Here is a 17360-nt window from a genome sequence, read left to right as displayed (position 1 = left end):
TTTTCCTAGTGTATCACTTGCTATTTGTATAATAATTGTATAGCCAATATACCTGTTGCATCACATTGCCTAAAACAAAGCTCTATTTTACAATATATGCATGTGTACTAACTAACACACATAGCTACACCTATAACAAGTACAACTAATGTGAAATAGAACACATCCTAGCATTTATGGGCTGTTAGTACATTCCGGTACAGCGAAAAAATTGCTCCGGACTAGATCAACTAAGCACATATCTATAACCAACCATAGGAATCGGACGACAACCGAAAAACAAGTCCCTTCTGTGGTTCGGTTTTTCTGACAAACATCTTGAAAATTGCTTTTAGGAAAAGGAATAAACTTGAGTCAGAACGGCTGATTTACTTATCTTTTTACAATGAAAGCAATGGTTGACCTAATTGAAACATCGCAATTAAAATTTGTGGATAATTGTTTTGAAAGCAAAACTGAGTTTTGCAAGCTAACAATTTTAGAGCTTTGGAATTATCCTGGACTTGCTGACACACTTCACAGTTAGGCCACCGGCAGCCAGGGAAAACGTGCAAGACTATTAATTGTAAAAAATATCAAAAGTTGACTTATGTATATCCATTTATTTGAATTGTAGTATGGCCTATTGTATGCCTTCACAATTCTTCGGGTTTATTAAATATTATTACGAGTAATGATATCATTCGTAGTTAAAAACGTAAAGGATCTAGAGATATAAATCATATTATTGAATTTTCTTTCTTGCACGTAACAGAAGGCGTTTAAGTTTCTCAACGGACCTCCATTTACTGGGATATCAGCAAAGCAAAGCAGTGTTTTCGTACGTACTATTTATTTCATCGTGCAGTGTTATGGACAGAACGAGAGGGGAACATCAAATCATCCCCTGTGACTAAAATACAAATTGAATATCGCTACAAATATATGTCTCCCTCTAACGTCTACCATTCCCATTATATGTGAGAAAGATAGAAATAATTTGTAGTCTACCCCCAAAATGTAACATGAAAAAGTATGCTGTGTGTTTAGAAGAACAAGCGCCCTATGCCAATGAAATAGTTCAACTAAATGTGCATATTTCGCGTAAGCCCCAGGAATCTCTCCCCTGACCTCTCCAGGCAAAACCTTTGCACGAATTTCACTGAACCGCTTTGTGCCCTTGGCATGGCTTCCGGCCGAACTGAGGTACGTGTGAAGCTTCCGTATCTTCTCTATCCGTCAACTTCTAGAGAAGAGTCGAGAGCAGAGTCAACCATTGTTTCTTTGCTTTGTTAACTTGGAGAAAGCTTTCAACTCGGTACCGCGCAAAGCCTGGGTGGTACTGGCGAAACTTGGATGCACGAACAAGTTTATAAGAATGTTAAGACTCCTGCATGATGACATGCGCTGTTGTGTCAGTGTGCAGGGCGAAGACTCGGAGTTGTTTAAAGTGAGCTGCGGTGTGAAACAGGGCTGCGTGCTCGCTCCAACTCTCTTTGCCCTGTACTTTGCAGTTGTAGTTTGGAAAGCCTTGCAGACTCTGTCCGAAGGTCCGTATTCGTTTTCGAACCGATGGCGGTGGTGTCTTCAACTTAAGTAGACTTAAGGCTCGCACAAGAGTGTCTCACATGACTATCACTAAGATTATGTATGCAGATGACTTATTTTTTGTAGCGGAATCCCCAGATGGGCTGCAGAGGCTTATGTCGAGACTACTGCAGGTTTAGTTACTGTGCAAGACGCTGTGGCCGAAATCGGCCAGGGTCAATAATTACCTTAGTTTGTTAAGGCAAATGTTTGTCTTGGATTTATTTTTAAGCTACTTTTAATATCTAATAAATCTAAAGTCTGTATACATTAAATGAGCCTATCTTGCATAGCTTGCATTTAGTTGCGTGCCAATTAACATCAAGACACCTCGAAGACTTTCATATAAATAAATAATATAGAGTATAATATAAACCCGCCCAAATGAACGAGCGTCTCAAAAACAAATGACCTGTTGCATGTGTGCTCGTATCTTCAACGAGTGCATATGACCTCAATACCTCTAAACATTTATGGCAGCCTAGTGATTCTGGCTATTCATAGAATATGGCGCATACCTATAATTTACATATTTTATCACGTTTGATTTTTTCACTTCTTAAGTTTATTTTTCCGCATAGTTCGAATTAAATACAACAAATTGTCTTGTAATGTGCCTTTTAACACACTATAATAAGCAATTGCCTTTTATAAACAGATAACTTCTGTATACTCCCCGCGTTTTGAAGAAATCGTATGAACTATCCCGATGAAACTTTTGAAAACCAAATTTGTATTTTCAGGGATAAAATATTTCGGAACATTTTCAGCTGGCATGATACACCGGCTTCCCACGGTGCGTGTTATCGCAGACGCACGCCGACGGACGCCGACCAGCACGGACGACGCACCATGGGAATGGCCTCGTCTGTGGTCGTCTGCCAACGTCTGCAGCGGTGCGCCGGTATCCGTCGCGAGGCGGTAACTTCAAAGGTGCGGACAGGGATTTTATGTCATTCGTTAATTTTCTACCGTGATCCCACTGCTGTGTGACAAAACACAAAATAAATAAAATTAGATATAATATATCTAATTCAAATGTTAATGTAAGTGTATAAAGACATATTAAGTCGTTAAACGCCTTTTGTTGTATGCTGATATCCACTAGCGCCGTGGTTTCTTTTTACTTTTACTACTCGTAGATCGCATAATTTGGTAATTGTTAATTAATATCACAGCCGCTGCTGCAGCGACGACACGTTCTCTTTCACTTTGCATTTTGAAATGAAGTTATCAAAAGATCTGCACAGACCGACACCGACCGACACGCACCGTTGGAAGAGCCCTGTCCGTGTGCGTTGCCGTCCGTGGACGTCGGCTGTGCGTGATGATCCGCAGAATCGCGCACCGTGGGAACCAGGCTATAGCTACTAGATAAGCAGGGACCCTCAACCTGATTTGGTTTTATTACTTAATTGAATGAAATTGTTATATGTGTAGTTCAATATCTTCATATATTATGTTTTAATGCACCTAACCTTATATTTTTGAGCAGTTTGCAGACATAAAATGATAGATGGATTACTTATTGTAAATCTACTTCTACAAAAAATAACGTTTATACAAATAGTAGGTTAGTACCTGCTCCCTTTTTGTTTATCGTATAAAAAACCACCACTCATGTTGCTTCACATTGCTTATGTTTGCAATAATATTAAAATTAGTCGGTTCCAGTCCATTTCTAGATGATTGATATAGTGTTTTAATTTATGCAATGTCTTCATAAACATAACCTATATTTTCATTTTGACAACTATTACAATAAAGTTTCTACGAATAGTTTTTATATCTACGTATTTTATTGAATAAAAACTTTTAAATTCATACTAATTGAAATATTTTGTTTCAAGTTGGGAACAGTTTTTGTTGCAGCTGCATCTCTTAAAACCTTGGCCAATTGAATGTTTCGTAGCTTTTATGTTTCGACTCGGCAATTTTTTTTACTGTTTAGACTAGGCCATGTTATTTTATCCTATCGGGCTCAGGACAAACTAGTTTTGCCTAGGCTATACTAGTTAATCCTATCGCGTATAGGAAGAACCAGTTTAGCCAAAGCAAAATTAGTTTGTCCTGAAATCGGGTTTGGCCGGTAACACATTTATAAAAATAGAACTAAGTTGCATCATACTTTGTAATAATTGTAAGACATGTTTATTGTTTAATTTTAAGTTTCAATTGTCTGTTGTCCCCCAATGCTACTCAGTAGTAGTCGTTACAATTCCACGTCAGAGGCCGTCAGGCGGATTTGGGAAAATTCTAACACCTACCGATTAAACCTACAGCTTACTCGATTAGAAGAAGAAGAAGACTCATCGGATTAATTCAAAACAATTGTTCCGTGTTTAAAGCAGGCGCGTAATGTTTGCACTAGAGCGATCAAGAGCGATGTAATAAATGTCAGTTTGCAAGGATGTTTATTGAAAATAAATTATTAAATTCTTGACCGTTATTTGAAGCTTACTAGTTTGAGATAGGCACCTACGTGTTTTCCGCTTTTATCTCCGTCCTTTTCTACCCCATATCTTGCATCTCTCTCGCACACCGACCAGTTTCACTCCCCACCAGGCAGGAGGCGACGAGTGTTCTCGGCGACCACAGTTCGTCATTGGCGTCTTGTTTTCCGCCCGAGAAGGTTGGTCTAACCAACCGCTGTAGTATTTCGTTGAAAAATAAACTCAGTGCTCTCGCAGAACACAGGTGAGTTTATAATATTTTATACAATTTGTTAACGGTTTTACCGTTCGATATTCGATTTTGCGAAATCAAGTGTTAATATTTTGTACATCTACCCCTTTTTTTTTTGTCACGAGTTTCTTCCGTGTACTATTTTTTTTTTTTTCAGTAATTTGTTTTCAGAATGAGTGACTTATAAAGCAAATACAGATGCGGTAAATAATAAAGCTACCACAGCCCGTGCACGTGACTATGGAAAAGAAAGCAAGCCCGAAGTTCCTAAGGCACCTGTGGCCCTAGTTCAATCCTGCAAGGCGTTCAACTTTTTGACAAAAAAGAATGGTGTGAGGTGCGGTCCAACTCGCAAGCATCTCCTTAGTTCGGACTGGTCACTACCGCACTTGAAGAGGGCTGATAGTGTCAAGAAAGCTTTTCGGCCTTGAAAGACTTGGTACGCTCCCCACGGACTGCCAGTAAGTCTGTTAGCCACCCCCCATGGGGGTCGGCTCATTATCACGGCGTGTGATGGTTTTCGGCATTGAAAGACTTGGTACGCTCCGCCTAGGACCGCCAGTAAGTATACTAGCCACCTCCCGCAGGGGTCGGTTCATTATCACGGACCCGCGCAGGGTACCAATCTTGCATTTTGCGAGTCGCAGCATCATTACAAAGCAGGGACCAGTAAGTATACTAGCCACCCCCCGCAGGGGTCGGTTCATTATCACGGACCCGCGCAGGGTACCAATCTTGCATGTTGCGAGTAGCAGCATCATTACAAAGCAGGGACCAGTAAGTATACTAGCCACCCCCCGCAGGGGTCGGCTCATTATCACGGACCCTCGCAGGGTACCAATCATGCATGTTGCGGGTCGTACCATCATTGCAATCTACCCTCGCAGGGTCTTGGGTATTTGGATCGACTTTCGAAGAGTCGCCATTATAACCTTCCCTCGAAGGGAAATGGTAATCACACTCACGCTGAATGGCGTGTGACGCAAAACTCTAATGGCTCCCTTGGGACATCACGAGTAAATTACAATAGGAACCATTTCCAACAGAGGAAACAGAAAGCGTCCAGGACCGCAGGTGGACTTTGATGCGTCCAACAAGGCACGTAAGTTATGACTTTCCAGGCGGGTTGCCTAACATTATATCAAGACCAATAGAAAGAAATGGGAGCTCCGCCTTTCTTGTCAAAAATAATAACTGGGTATCGCATACCATTGGCCAAAAGCCACCTTTGATAGACAATGCCAGATTTGACCAGAGAGTCCAAAGAGATGGATGTCGTCATATCCCAAATGATAAAACAAAAAGTTCTATTGATAGCTGCAAATTCTGCCAGCTTTCTTTCCAATATGTTTCTTGTGCCCAAAAGGCGACGGAAAGAACCGTCCAATACTCAATCTCAAGGTTCTCAACAAGTTCATAATTACAGAACCCTTCAGTTTAATAAATGTTTTTCGGGTGCTAGAGTTTCTTCAGAAAGACGAATGGCTGTGCAAGTGGATCTCGCCCAGGCTTACTTCTACCTTCCGGTAGCCGAAGGTCACAGACATGTTCTTCGACTAGTATACAGAAGAAGACTGCTTCAGATTACGTGCCTACCATTTGGCTTAAGCACGGCACCCAAGACCTTCGCCACAGTGACCAATTGGGTGGCTCAAACTTTGAAAACTCAAGGGTTACTTATAATTGTGTATCTCGATTTTCTGGTGGCTCACCAAGATATATTCGCCTACTTTGGGATCATTTGCACCACGTTTTGGATGGCAAGTGAATAAATCGCAAGCATTATCAACAAGATAATGACAAAACGCACTACGTGACAAACAGCACGACAAACTTAGAAGACCTGCATAGCTTGATAGGACTTTTAAACTTCGCAAGTTTTCGTTGTCCCATACGGCAGACTGCATTACCGGGCTCTCCTCACTTTCCTCAATGCAGTGTTGAACAGCAATCTATACCTACCCTATTCATGGAACCGTGAGCCAAACGGTGAACAAACCATAAAAAGGGTTCTTATAAGTCACGATTGAAGTAATGATCATATTTTATAAAAATAACTACGAAAGTAATATACTGACAACATTAGAAATGATATTTTAGAACGATGTCTGTGGAACTTATGCAATCTTTTCAAACTTAATTGAAATCAAATATGTATAATAAATGCCGTAAATTATTTTCTTAATTTTAATGAAATATGTAGTAAATCGTTTACATGTAAAATGAACCTAGAAGTCTTGACTGTCATACATAGAACCCTACTTAATTGAAGACCACAGATACTAAGAACATTTTACATAAAAATGTGACGTTTTTGTCATCGGTCGGGTTATACCCACCATTTTGAAAAAGTGTCATTCTTTGGTTACATTGTGGGCTCACAGCTCGGTGAATGGAGTATAGCAATGTTGAACCTACCAGCAGATACCTTAGCAGATCTAAAGTGGTGGCTGGTCAGCTGCCACCAAACCTTGGATATTCATTCGCCACTTCCCTGTCACCTTATAACCACGGACGCCTCCGATGTAGGATGGGGGCACAACTGAACGGAACTCCCGTAATGGGTTCATGGAACGAGAGAGAAAAAGGCTTTCACTGCGATCTGAAAGAGATGCTTGCAGTATTAACTGGAAAATCACGGCAAGTTGCTAAAGAGATCAACAGCCATTTTTCAATGCAGAAATGGGACTGTGGTGTCATATCTAAGAAATCAAGGTGGCACCCGATCAAGGAGCCTACCGAACTTGACGTACAGAGTATTCAGTTATCTTGAGCTGTATCAAATCTATCACGTCGTGAATCATATACCAGCCCTATTCAACAGTCAGGCAGACCATCTCTCCCGACACAAACCTCCACCGGAATGGCATCTTGTATCAGCAGTGGACCTATTTGCCTCGAAGCGAGCCCAGGGACACATAGTTGTGTACTACGTGCCCCTAGATCTGAAGGACCCGAAAGCGGGGTTCCACGATGCATTTTTCTCAAGTTTTGACTTACCCGCTAGCATGGGTATTACCGCCACCTTACCTTATACCGTAGGTCCTCAGTCATCTCAATTCAGGAACGGGAGTTAATCTCATAGTAGTTCCTTCGGTGGCACCAGGTATTTTGGCGAGCAGATTTGAAGTCCCGATCATTAGCAGTACCCTACACACTGATGAACCTCGAGCAGAAACCGATAGACACAGCAACTGGGATACCCCCTGCCAAGGTCAAGGAAATGGGGGGGGGGGAGGGACAAGGAGTCTCTCCAACTGAAGTCTTCTTCAATCCACACGCAACACTTATCAATCAGCTTGGAGTCGATGGTTAAATTGGAGCGAAAAGTATGAAATTGGATCCTATGAATCCTTGAATCCCTATTTGGACCTATACTTACCCAATTTTTAGCGGACTTACACATAGTAAATAAACTAGCATACAATACTATTTTATTACACAAGTCAGTTATAGCTACACTATGCAATGCAGAAACCACTGGAGAGCTAGGTTCACACGTTCTAGTCGGACACATTTTAAAATCAATAGCGCTGAGCAAACCTGTTTCCCGGGAAGCCGTCCATCTGGAATATTGACCAATTGGTAACCTACTTAAGTGCAGTAAACGTAGACGAGAATAATCCATTTTGCAACTTCCAGGCACAGTGCTGCTCTTTCTTTTGCTAGCTTGTTTCGGAAAGGCGAGTCCATGATCTTTCCTTGTTTGCAATAGACCCAGAACATTTCAAAAACAACAAAGATAATTTAATCTTATGGCCAGTCTTTGGCTCTAAGACTGACAGTTCTAGTCATAGGCAGTCGGGTTGTTGTTTGATGGATAATCAGGAAAATATAAATCTAAGTCCAGTGTATTGGGTCAGAAAGACTAAAGCCTTGTTAGAAGATAGACGGACATCGGCTAATTCCTTAAATTTATTTATATCCGTTAGAGGCCAACCAAAGGCAGGCACCCGAACGATGATTGCGGGTGGATTAAGACAATGTTAAAAGAGGCAGGAATAACTACAACTCCAGGAAGCTTCCACTCGGCGGTAGCGTCAAAATCTGTGTTGACAATATACCTTTCGACGATATATTAACCAAGGGTAATTGGCGATCAGGCAATACATTTGCCCATTTTTACAGAAGGGAAAGATACCCACTAAATAGAAGTAGCAAGTTATCTCGATTATTTAATTAATCCAGCTGATTAATGTCTATATTTTTGTTACTATGGTTATTAAGAAGTATCGCAATGTTTTTGTTAATTACTATTAGAAAATGAAATCAATTTTGCTTTTGTTCTTGCATCTCTCTTTTAATTTTTATTACTCATCCTCCGAGCCCCTTTCCCAACTATGTTGGGGTCGGCTTCCAGTCTAACAGGATGTAGCTGAGTACCAGTACCAGTTAACTTTTATTACATTAGTATTCCAGGACGCAATACACATACTTACATGTGATTACTCGTGTACCTAAGTGCCTATTTACATACACAATTTCATTGTGCTTTTGCTCACATTGGCGTCCACTTCCACCAGGCGATAACAAACACGTCTCAAACTAGTAAGCTTCAAATAACGGTCAAGAATTTAATAGCAGCGTTTTACCTGAAATAAAACGCATATTAAATACTTACCTTATTTGAAGCTTACATTTTAATTTCTGCCTGGTGTTTTCGACTCAATGACGAACTGTGGTCGCCGAGAACACTCGTCGCCTCCTGCCTGATGGGGAGTGAAACTGGTCGGTGTGCGAGAGAGATGCAAGATATGGGGTAGAAAAGGACGGAGATAAAAGCGGAAAACACGTAGGTGCCTATCTCAAACTAGTAAGCTTCAAATAAGGTAAGTATTTAATATGCGTTTTATTTCAGGTAAAACGCTGCTATTGCAACACATTCTCTCATAATCTCAACTTACATTCTGGTTCATCCAGACTGCTTTCATGGTCTCCTGGTAGTTGTAGATGAGCGAGCGGGTGTTGGAATACTTCCTCATCATGTCTGCAGATGCAGGCAGCGACCGAAGCACGGGGTGAGCACACACACTTTCCACGGTTTCGGTCATGTTGTGCATTAGACATCGGGACCATTTTATACGGCCTATAAGTACAGTAAGAACATTCAGAATAATTAAAATTTAATACGATGCTCCCTTACCCAATATAGATCAAGAATTTATAATTCATAGTCGAATTTTCATTGCCGTCGGGGATTTTTGGATGCTAGAAAACAGACAGGATTATCCCATCGGTTAGCAATTAGGTATAATTCAAATAAAAAACAGCAATAAACTTCTTGTTCCTTCAATTATTACGCAGGTTTGGTACTATTACAATTTGTTATTTATTCTTTGAACCACGCGCGAGTTCAATGCTAAAGTTCAACGAACTATTGATTTTCCGATCGAAAGTCACATCTCCTGCTATAGGCTGCCGCCCTTATATCAACTACGGAGGTAGTGACGTCACAAGAATCTCTACACCCCTAGTATTGCGTGACGTCATCTGTGCCGATATAGAACGTGGGAGGAGTACAATTGAGTAAGGGGTGGGTGAAATCTGTCGCACATGTTATCCCTTTCTACCTCTACATGTACGTCATCTGTGCCGATATAGAACGTGGGAGGAGTACAATTGAGTAAGGGGTGGGTGAAATCTGTCGCACATGTTATCCCTTTCTACCTCTACATGTTGTGCCTAAAGAATTATGTAAACAAAACAGTATGAAATTCATCATAATAACATTTTGATGTAAAACAAAATTAAATTAGGTACCTAAGTCTGTAATTTCTGTATAATCTGCATTAGTTTACTTGCATGCTAAAGGTAAGCGTCCACAGGCCCGCATCGCACGTATCGGACGTATCGCATTATATCATAGCTATATATATCTGAGTAGTCCATACGATGCGGATCAGTGGACGCCGTTTTATGAATTCTTGTACAAAGCAAAGTAAAATCCGTTACGTGCGATGCGTCCGATACTTGAGACGCGTGCCTGTGGACGCTTACCTTTAGGAAAACAATATTTCCCACTGTATAAAATACTATTCAATTCCACCCTTTCTTTAAGTTAACTGCCACTTATGTTTCTGGGGGAGATAAATTCGTATACACAATCGTAACTTAGCTAATATTTTGTTTTAGTATTAAGTTCCTAACTAATCCACCTGTTATGATATCTGCGTTCCTGATAAACCTGTTATGGATTTGTTTAAAAAATATTACTCACCAGCGACGGGGGAGTAGTTCCGCGGCAAAGGCGGATCTTCTCTCTGTCTTTTGAACATTTTGGTTATCTTGTCTACTTCTTTCTCGCAATACCTTAGCACTCTGTCATACTTCTCACTCAGCTTCGTTATCATAATCTTTTGGCTCACCTATGTATATTAATATTATAATAGTTAGGTTGATATTACTACACCTAATTGTTAACAACTAAAAAAAATATATTGTATTCGGATGCACCTTTTCAAATCTTGTCAAGAACTTTATTCCTTGCGGTGTTTCCCATACGGTGGCAAAATTTTCTTCTATCGTGTTTCCTATAGACTCCCGAAGTGCATTTGTTTTATCTTCAAAAGTGTTGTAATCTTTGTCAAATTCACTGTTTCTGTAATCCAAATAGTCGTACTGGCAAGTCGTAACCGCTTTCTTTGCCTCTTCAAAGGTATGCATGGCTTCTTCGAGATCTAGAATATAATTTAATAGAAGTAACATTTTGTAGACAAGAAAAATATTATAGTCTAATAATTAAAATCGGAAATAGAAATTTTAAATTCTGGTGTTGGTAGTTCTCCTTGTTAGCCCCTGATTTCTCTTCAGGCATATGTTTCCCTGGTACTAGTGCGGATTCGCGGGACCCGGAATACCGATGCGGATTGCGTTCATTTTATTTTATTATTTCATTTAAAATCTGATTTTGGCTGATTGTTGCACTAAACTAAACAAACGTAAATATTTATTATTGGGAAAGGGATTATTTAAATAAAATGCATACGGTATTATAAAAGTGAAAGTTGTTATTTGTTTTGAAAATAGTGCATAATTCTTTTACACGAAACAACAAAAAATAATTATATTATTTTAGTTTGTTTGCGGTCACATAATTCTGTAGATAAATAAATAAACTGAAAAATTCAAACTCAAAATATTTATTTTATTATGATAAGTATCGTAGTGATAGTAAGTTTGACAAGCACAAGCGAAATTGCATTATCGGGGCGATGTTTTTAGGTTCTCATTACACATGATCTTGTCATTAAAAGGTATATTCTCAAGACCTACCAAGCAAAAAATAGCTTTCCATTTCTGTAAAGTTTACCGTATTTTTTTCTTTATTAATGAATTAGTTTATATCAGCGCCATCTGACGAATTTTAATAGAACTCCGTCAAAAAATTGAACTGGGTTACCAACTACCCTCAGAACAAGGTTGTTTGACGAAGTTCCGTGGTGTGGGGTTGAACTTGTACGCGTTCTGTGTGAATGAGTAAAAGAGTTTTTGTAGCTTCTGTTTGAATTCTTTGTAGGCCTTATCACTAAGACAATAAGGTTTGTTTCTTAATGGCTGCAGATAGATAGATTGCGTGCAATTTTCAAGATGCAGCCACCTCTTTAGGTGTTCTGTTGTCCCAGTCTCCGTGCGTTAAAAGAAGTCTTTGGCGGTATGTGAACCCCGAACTGAGATACAAATGAATAACCTCACATTTATGAATTAGGCACTTCGCACTCGGCGCCGTATCGTAAGCATATTGATTCAACACTATGCGTACGCTTTTTGGAGAATGCTTCGATTGGTGGCGGGGAAAAACACAAAACGTTTTTTGATATTTCACATTAACATTCGACATGAGGTGTGATCTTATCATTGCTGCTATAATATACGCCGAGCGATAAAATCATACCGCATATCGACATCGAAACATGAATAAAATATGGATTTTCGATGCACTCACCTTAAAAAAATGCAAAGTCAAAGTTCATCTATACAAATAATATAAAGAAGGAAGTATTTTTGTTTGTTTTATGGATAAACTCAAGAACTACTTAATCATTAGAAAACCACATTATAAATCACAATAACATAGGCTATATTTTAACCCGATACGGGCTGTAGTTACCCACGGGACGCGGGTGAAACCGTGGGGAAAACGGCTAGTACGCTTTTATTTTTAAAATGGTGTTTAAACTTACCTTCTCCCAGCAACAGACCCTCCATCCTTTTCTCAAACAGATTGTTATAGTCATCCATTAAATCGAACATAGCAATTATCTTGTTCAACCTTTTGCAAAACGTGTCGAATTTCCCAAAGACATAATTCTCTGAGAAACTAAACTGCTCTGTATTTGGTAAAAAAGCTTGGTTCTTGACGAATAAGTATGTTTCCCTGTAAGTCCTGTTCAGGTTGATACAGTGTATCAACTTGTCCCTCACTAACGCGCGCTCTTGGGACCAAATAGTTTCCTTGAATCGGCACGTAATGTACTGCTTGCAAGTTTCTATCATTTGGTTGGTTATCTAAAAAAGAAGTAGTTAAACACTTAAAACTTCTCAGACATTGAAATAAAACAAAAAACGTTTGTGATGTCCCGGAAAGATCATCAATTAATCAGAAATATATCCAGCATTTACCAGCGTAACTTGCGCATTCCATCAAGATCTATGTCTGGGAAAATAAGCACATACCTTAACCATCAAAGAAGAGATCCTCTCTGAAGTATTATAGAACTGCGACACACTATGTATCAGCCTGACTGTCTGCAACAGACTCAGTATAGAATCCTTGATCTTCACAGGATCGTCCAGGTACAGACTGTGGCAGCATTTCTCCATTGCTTGGATAAACTTGGCGTTATCTTTCGCTTCGTTGTAGCAGAAGGTAATTTTGTGATCAGTGTCCCGCCACAGTCTTATTACTTTTGAATTTGCGATTTGTAAACAGCTAAGTGTAAGCTGCACTTCATTATCCTGGAAGGAAAATTGGAGGATAATAATCGTTTTAGTTCGTCGTGATGACTAGTGGGTAAAAAACCAACCTCTCAAGTATGCAAGCGTGGGTTCGATTCTAAGTCAGACCAATGCAACTTTTCTAAGTTTGTGTGTACTTTCTAAGTACCTATATCTTTTTTTTTTAACGACTTCAAAAATCATCAAATGACCCCTCCCGCTGTGGGTTAGCAGCGGTTAGGGAGTGTCAGACTCTTACTGACGTGTCGTGTTCCGTCATTGGCCTTTTATGTACCAGGGCCGCGGTATCTCTTTCGAAAAACCCGCAGCCCCGGCAGGTCATGGCCCTGCTGGGCCCCGCTGGGGTTGCTGACATCTCTTTGAGGAGCGCGTGGAACAACGCGCTACATCGATACTGGTCTGTCGTCTAAGCAGACAGAGGAACGATGAGCCACCCGAACTCACCGCCACAGACACACGCCTACGGTGGTCGGGAGTCATCTCGCGACACCCGGCGCCCATGGTGTCTACCTGGTCCAGAGCGGCAGCCGGGATGATAGGTGCGAACTCTCTGGCGTTCCGCCTCCTCCTTCTCGAGCATGACCGCTTCGCAGAAGGAGGCGACGGCATCCCATTCCCTCTCACCCCGGACCATGTCCTGAACCAGGGCCGGACGCGAGAGGTCGCCGCCGCCCAAAGCCTCGACGAGGATCCGGCGGTGCCCTTGCCACGCAGGGCACTCCTGGACTGTGTGGTCTACCGTGTCCTCGGGGCTGTCCGCACAGTGGTGACACCCGGGCGCCTCCTCACGACCGATTCGATGCAGGTACTTCCCGAAACAACCGTGTCCGGTGAGGACCTGCGTCATGCAATACGTGAGGGCGCCGTGACTCCTCCCGAGCCACTCCTCAAAGAGGGGACTTACCGCTACTATGGTGGCGTGCCCTAAGTACCTATATCTTGGACACCAATGACTGTGTTTCGTATGACATGTTAAACAGTAGGTCCCAGCTGTCATAGAACATCTTTGGCAGTCGTTACGGATAGTCAGAAGCCAGTAAATCTGACACCAGTCTAACCAAGGGGAAAAGGCTCGGGAGATGAATGGTTTTAGTTCGTATGTAATTTTACACATAGTGAATTGCTAACCTGTAAATACGACACGAGCTGCGAGAACTGCGCGCCTCTCTTCTTCCAATACTCCAGCTCATCCTGAGGACCACTGGAGTCCACCTCACGTCGCAATTGTTCGCTTTCACTTAATATCTGAAAGTTTTTTTTATATGTTAATGTAAATAAATAAAATCCGAAATTAAATTAATTTATTAAGAACACTCTCATAAAATTCTCAATCAAATATCCCAGAACTACACAATTTTTTTCGTCAATTTCATAAGAGGTTTTGCAGTGTTTGAGTGGCCCGAGTCACACCGAAATGGCAGCCGCGCGCAGCGGCCGCTAGCGTCGCCACTGGCTGCAGTTGGCGGCCTCGCGCGACCTCCAAACACCGCGCGCCTGTTATCTTAACTAGTTTTTTTGACTCTCGGTGCCACGAGCGGCCTTCCGTCACCGCTGGCATCCGCGGGCGAAACATCAACAAGATGCACGAGCCGCGCAGCAGCCAACAGCTGCTGCCTCGCGACCTTTTCAAGCACTGGTTTTTTTTTTTAGTTTAAGTTTAAAATTATTTCACACTGAAACTGGGCGCCGCGTCGCTGCCGGCCGCTGCCATTCCGGTGTGACTTGGCCCTAACATACAATCACAGCTTATCTAATTATTTTTTTCATTCCCCTACCTCCATAACTTTCTTAATCCATTCGTTGACGCGGTCCTCTAACATGGTGATGGTGGTAGGGTTCTTGGCCATGTCCTTCAGCTGTGAATGATCTTGAAGTTCTGCCATGTGAGACTGGCCATCGTCGAATAAGTTCACTTGATTGCATACGTCTTCACACACTGGAAAAGAAATATGATTATCAAAAAGTGCGTTTATTAAGATTCTTTTTGAAAACCCAGCCATCATAAGCCTTTAAAGTTTGAATATAATGTCGTAGAAAATAAACACTCGGCTTATAATAATGGCGTCCACGGCCAATTTTAGCCACGGCGGCTGTTCTCATTTAAGGAGATTAGCCAGCTGCGCAGAACATATTGTAGTGCACATTTGTGCAGACACAGGTGCACTCCCTATTCCTTCACTCTTATAACCCGATGAGACAGCAATTCGACACGACCGGGAAGAGATCAGGCTCAGGACCGACATTTACGTGCTCTCCGATGCACGGGTGAATCAATCACCGACTTCCAGACTACGGGCTACTCTGTGAAAGCTTAAGAAAATCCACAAAGCGATTTCGGCCCGATCCGGGAATCGAACCCGAGATTTACACTTAAAACAGGAACCTATCGGCTCTGGTATTGCTGAAGTTCGCCAGACAACTTTAGCATTCTGTTGTAGTAGTAAGACTATATAACATATTACTAAGTATATATCTCTATAATCATGTATTTAATATATTGTCTTTAACTAAATAAAGACAGTATCGTCTCAGCATTCGGACCTTTCATTTCTCGCTTAACCCGAACCTTACACTGGATTTCCGTCAAAAAGAGCTAAATTGAGTCATCGCCTAAATGGTCTAAGTTTAGTCATAATTACTTATCCTTGTACCTTTCAGGGCACTGCAGAATGATCTCAAACCGGGTAGAAGTTGATTCTTCACGATCGGAAACCTTGTCTCGTCTTCCTCTCCATCGCTGCTTGGATGTGCCAAGGCGTTCATGTAGACGTGTTCCATCACTCGTTCTATAGCCGTCACCAGCCCCACTTGCTGGGCATTCAGGATTCCACAAAATCTGTATAGCACATCATATGATTAATACCCTTTTGAGGATAAGGTTACATGGCCAAGGAAGTGGAAACCACTGGCAGTTATTTATTTTTCCTGCAAAGAAGAAATTAAGGAATAAAAACACACTCACAGGTCTTTATGAAATCCTTCTTCTGGTAGCTGTTTACTGACGTTTATCCGGAACATGTAAATGCAGACGCCCGTGAACCTGACGTCCCAGCCGTCAGACAGAAACAGCTTTTTCTTCAGAGTTATTATAGGGGGTGGTGGTTTCCCTTGGCCTTTTTTCGTGCCTTCTGGTAGTGGACGATGCTCGATTTCCTCTACATCTTGATAGTACCAGAGAAGCTTGTTCCTCATGTGTGGTAGGAAGAGCTGGTTGATGTCATCCAGCTAGAGTATAAAAACATTGTAATGGATGATCTGTTTCATAGACTGGGACACTACTGTTACTCTTACACTGCACTAAAGAACCAAAGGTATTGAACGTGCGAATATATACCATATTTCCTTCAAACACATGGTCCATGATGGCATGTCGCGGGAGGCCTGTGCCATCTATCAGGAGCTGGAATGTGAACTCCAGCCGGGGGTCCATCTCCCCCCTCCTCGCCTTGCGCTCGCATTCTTCTCTTCTTTTCTGAAATTTAAGAAGTTCATCAAGTATTTTCTTTCACATGTCACACTATCTTTTTCGCAGGTGATGGTCAATAGAACAGACCATGAGAATATCCATAACATCCTCTTCCTCCTCCTCCTCACTAGACCCTGGCTTAATTCCGTGAACAAACATTTTACCGCTTTCTTACAAACAGCAGACCGAATAAATACACTAAAATAAAATGACCAGAAATATTTGAGCTAGGTCTAAACCTTCCTGTGACATAAATTCAGACTGAAAACTTTCATTCGCGTGTTCAGTTCACCTCATAGACCTAGGTGTTGTTTTTTAGTTAGATTATTTTGTTATGGCCCTGTCGGCGTCTGGTTGCGGTCTGTTTCGAACTAGCCTAGGGCCCTATGCAAATTAATGAACAGATAGATGGGTTTCATTAAGGCAGCGGGTCGCGTGGGGGGATGGCACGGCGCCGCACTTTCCCATAATGCTGCTCAAGACACGCAAATTACTTCTGATTGTTTCAGGCAACAGGCATTAACGAAAAGCGGTTATTAGAAATACATTTTCTTTTTTACGATATGACAGTTTTATAATGGATTTTCGTTGGTAATGGTTTAGATGGCAAGCTAATTGTTACAGTTATTACTGCCAGCATAAAAAATATTAATTCAGCAAATAATGACTGTTTCAATTATCATAAGCA

At 41.3% G+C, this 17360-nt stretch overlaps 1 protein-coding gene across 1 annotated transcript in view; it reads right to left on the bottom strand.

Annotated features, from left to right (window-relative positions):
• Nucleotides 1-16831, bottom strand: part of LOC124645392 (dynein axonemal heavy chain 5) — a 74382-nt gene extending 57551 nt beyond the window's left edge. Inside the window, exons 1-11 of the mRNA XM_047185193.1 lie at nt 16760-16831; nt 16541-16678; nt 16169-16431; nt 15945-16042; nt 14982-15142; nt 14335-14451; nt 12925-13206; nt 12432-12756; nt 10705-10928; nt 10469-10616; nt 9156-9337 (exon numbers count right to left, since the gene is read on the bottom strand). Of these exons, the coding sequence (XP_047041149.1) occupies nt 9156-9337; nt 10469-10616; nt 10705-10928; nt 12432-12756; nt 12925-13206; nt 14335-14451; nt 14982-15142; nt 15945-16042; nt 16169-16431; nt 16541-16678; nt 16760-16831 (2010 nt within the window). The remainder of the gene's footprint in view (nt 1-9155; nt 9338-10468; nt 10617-10704; nt 10929-12431; nt 12757-12924; nt 13207-14334; nt 14452-14981; nt 15143-15944; nt 16043-16168; nt 16432-16540; nt 16679-16759) is intronic.
• Nucleotides 16832-17360: the final 529 nt, after the last annotated feature.

Source organism: Helicoverpa zea, chromosome 31, assembly GCF_022581195.2.
Source record: "Helicoverpa zea isolate HzStark_Cry1AcR chromosome 31, ilHelZeax1.1, whole genome shotgun sequence".
NCBI classification, from domain to species: domain Eukaryota; kingdom Metazoa; phylum Arthropoda; class Insecta; order Lepidoptera; family Noctuidae; genus Helicoverpa; species Helicoverpa zea.
The sequence above is the reverse complement of the archived record's forward strand: the minus strand, read 5'-3'. Positions and strand labels throughout refer to the sequence as shown.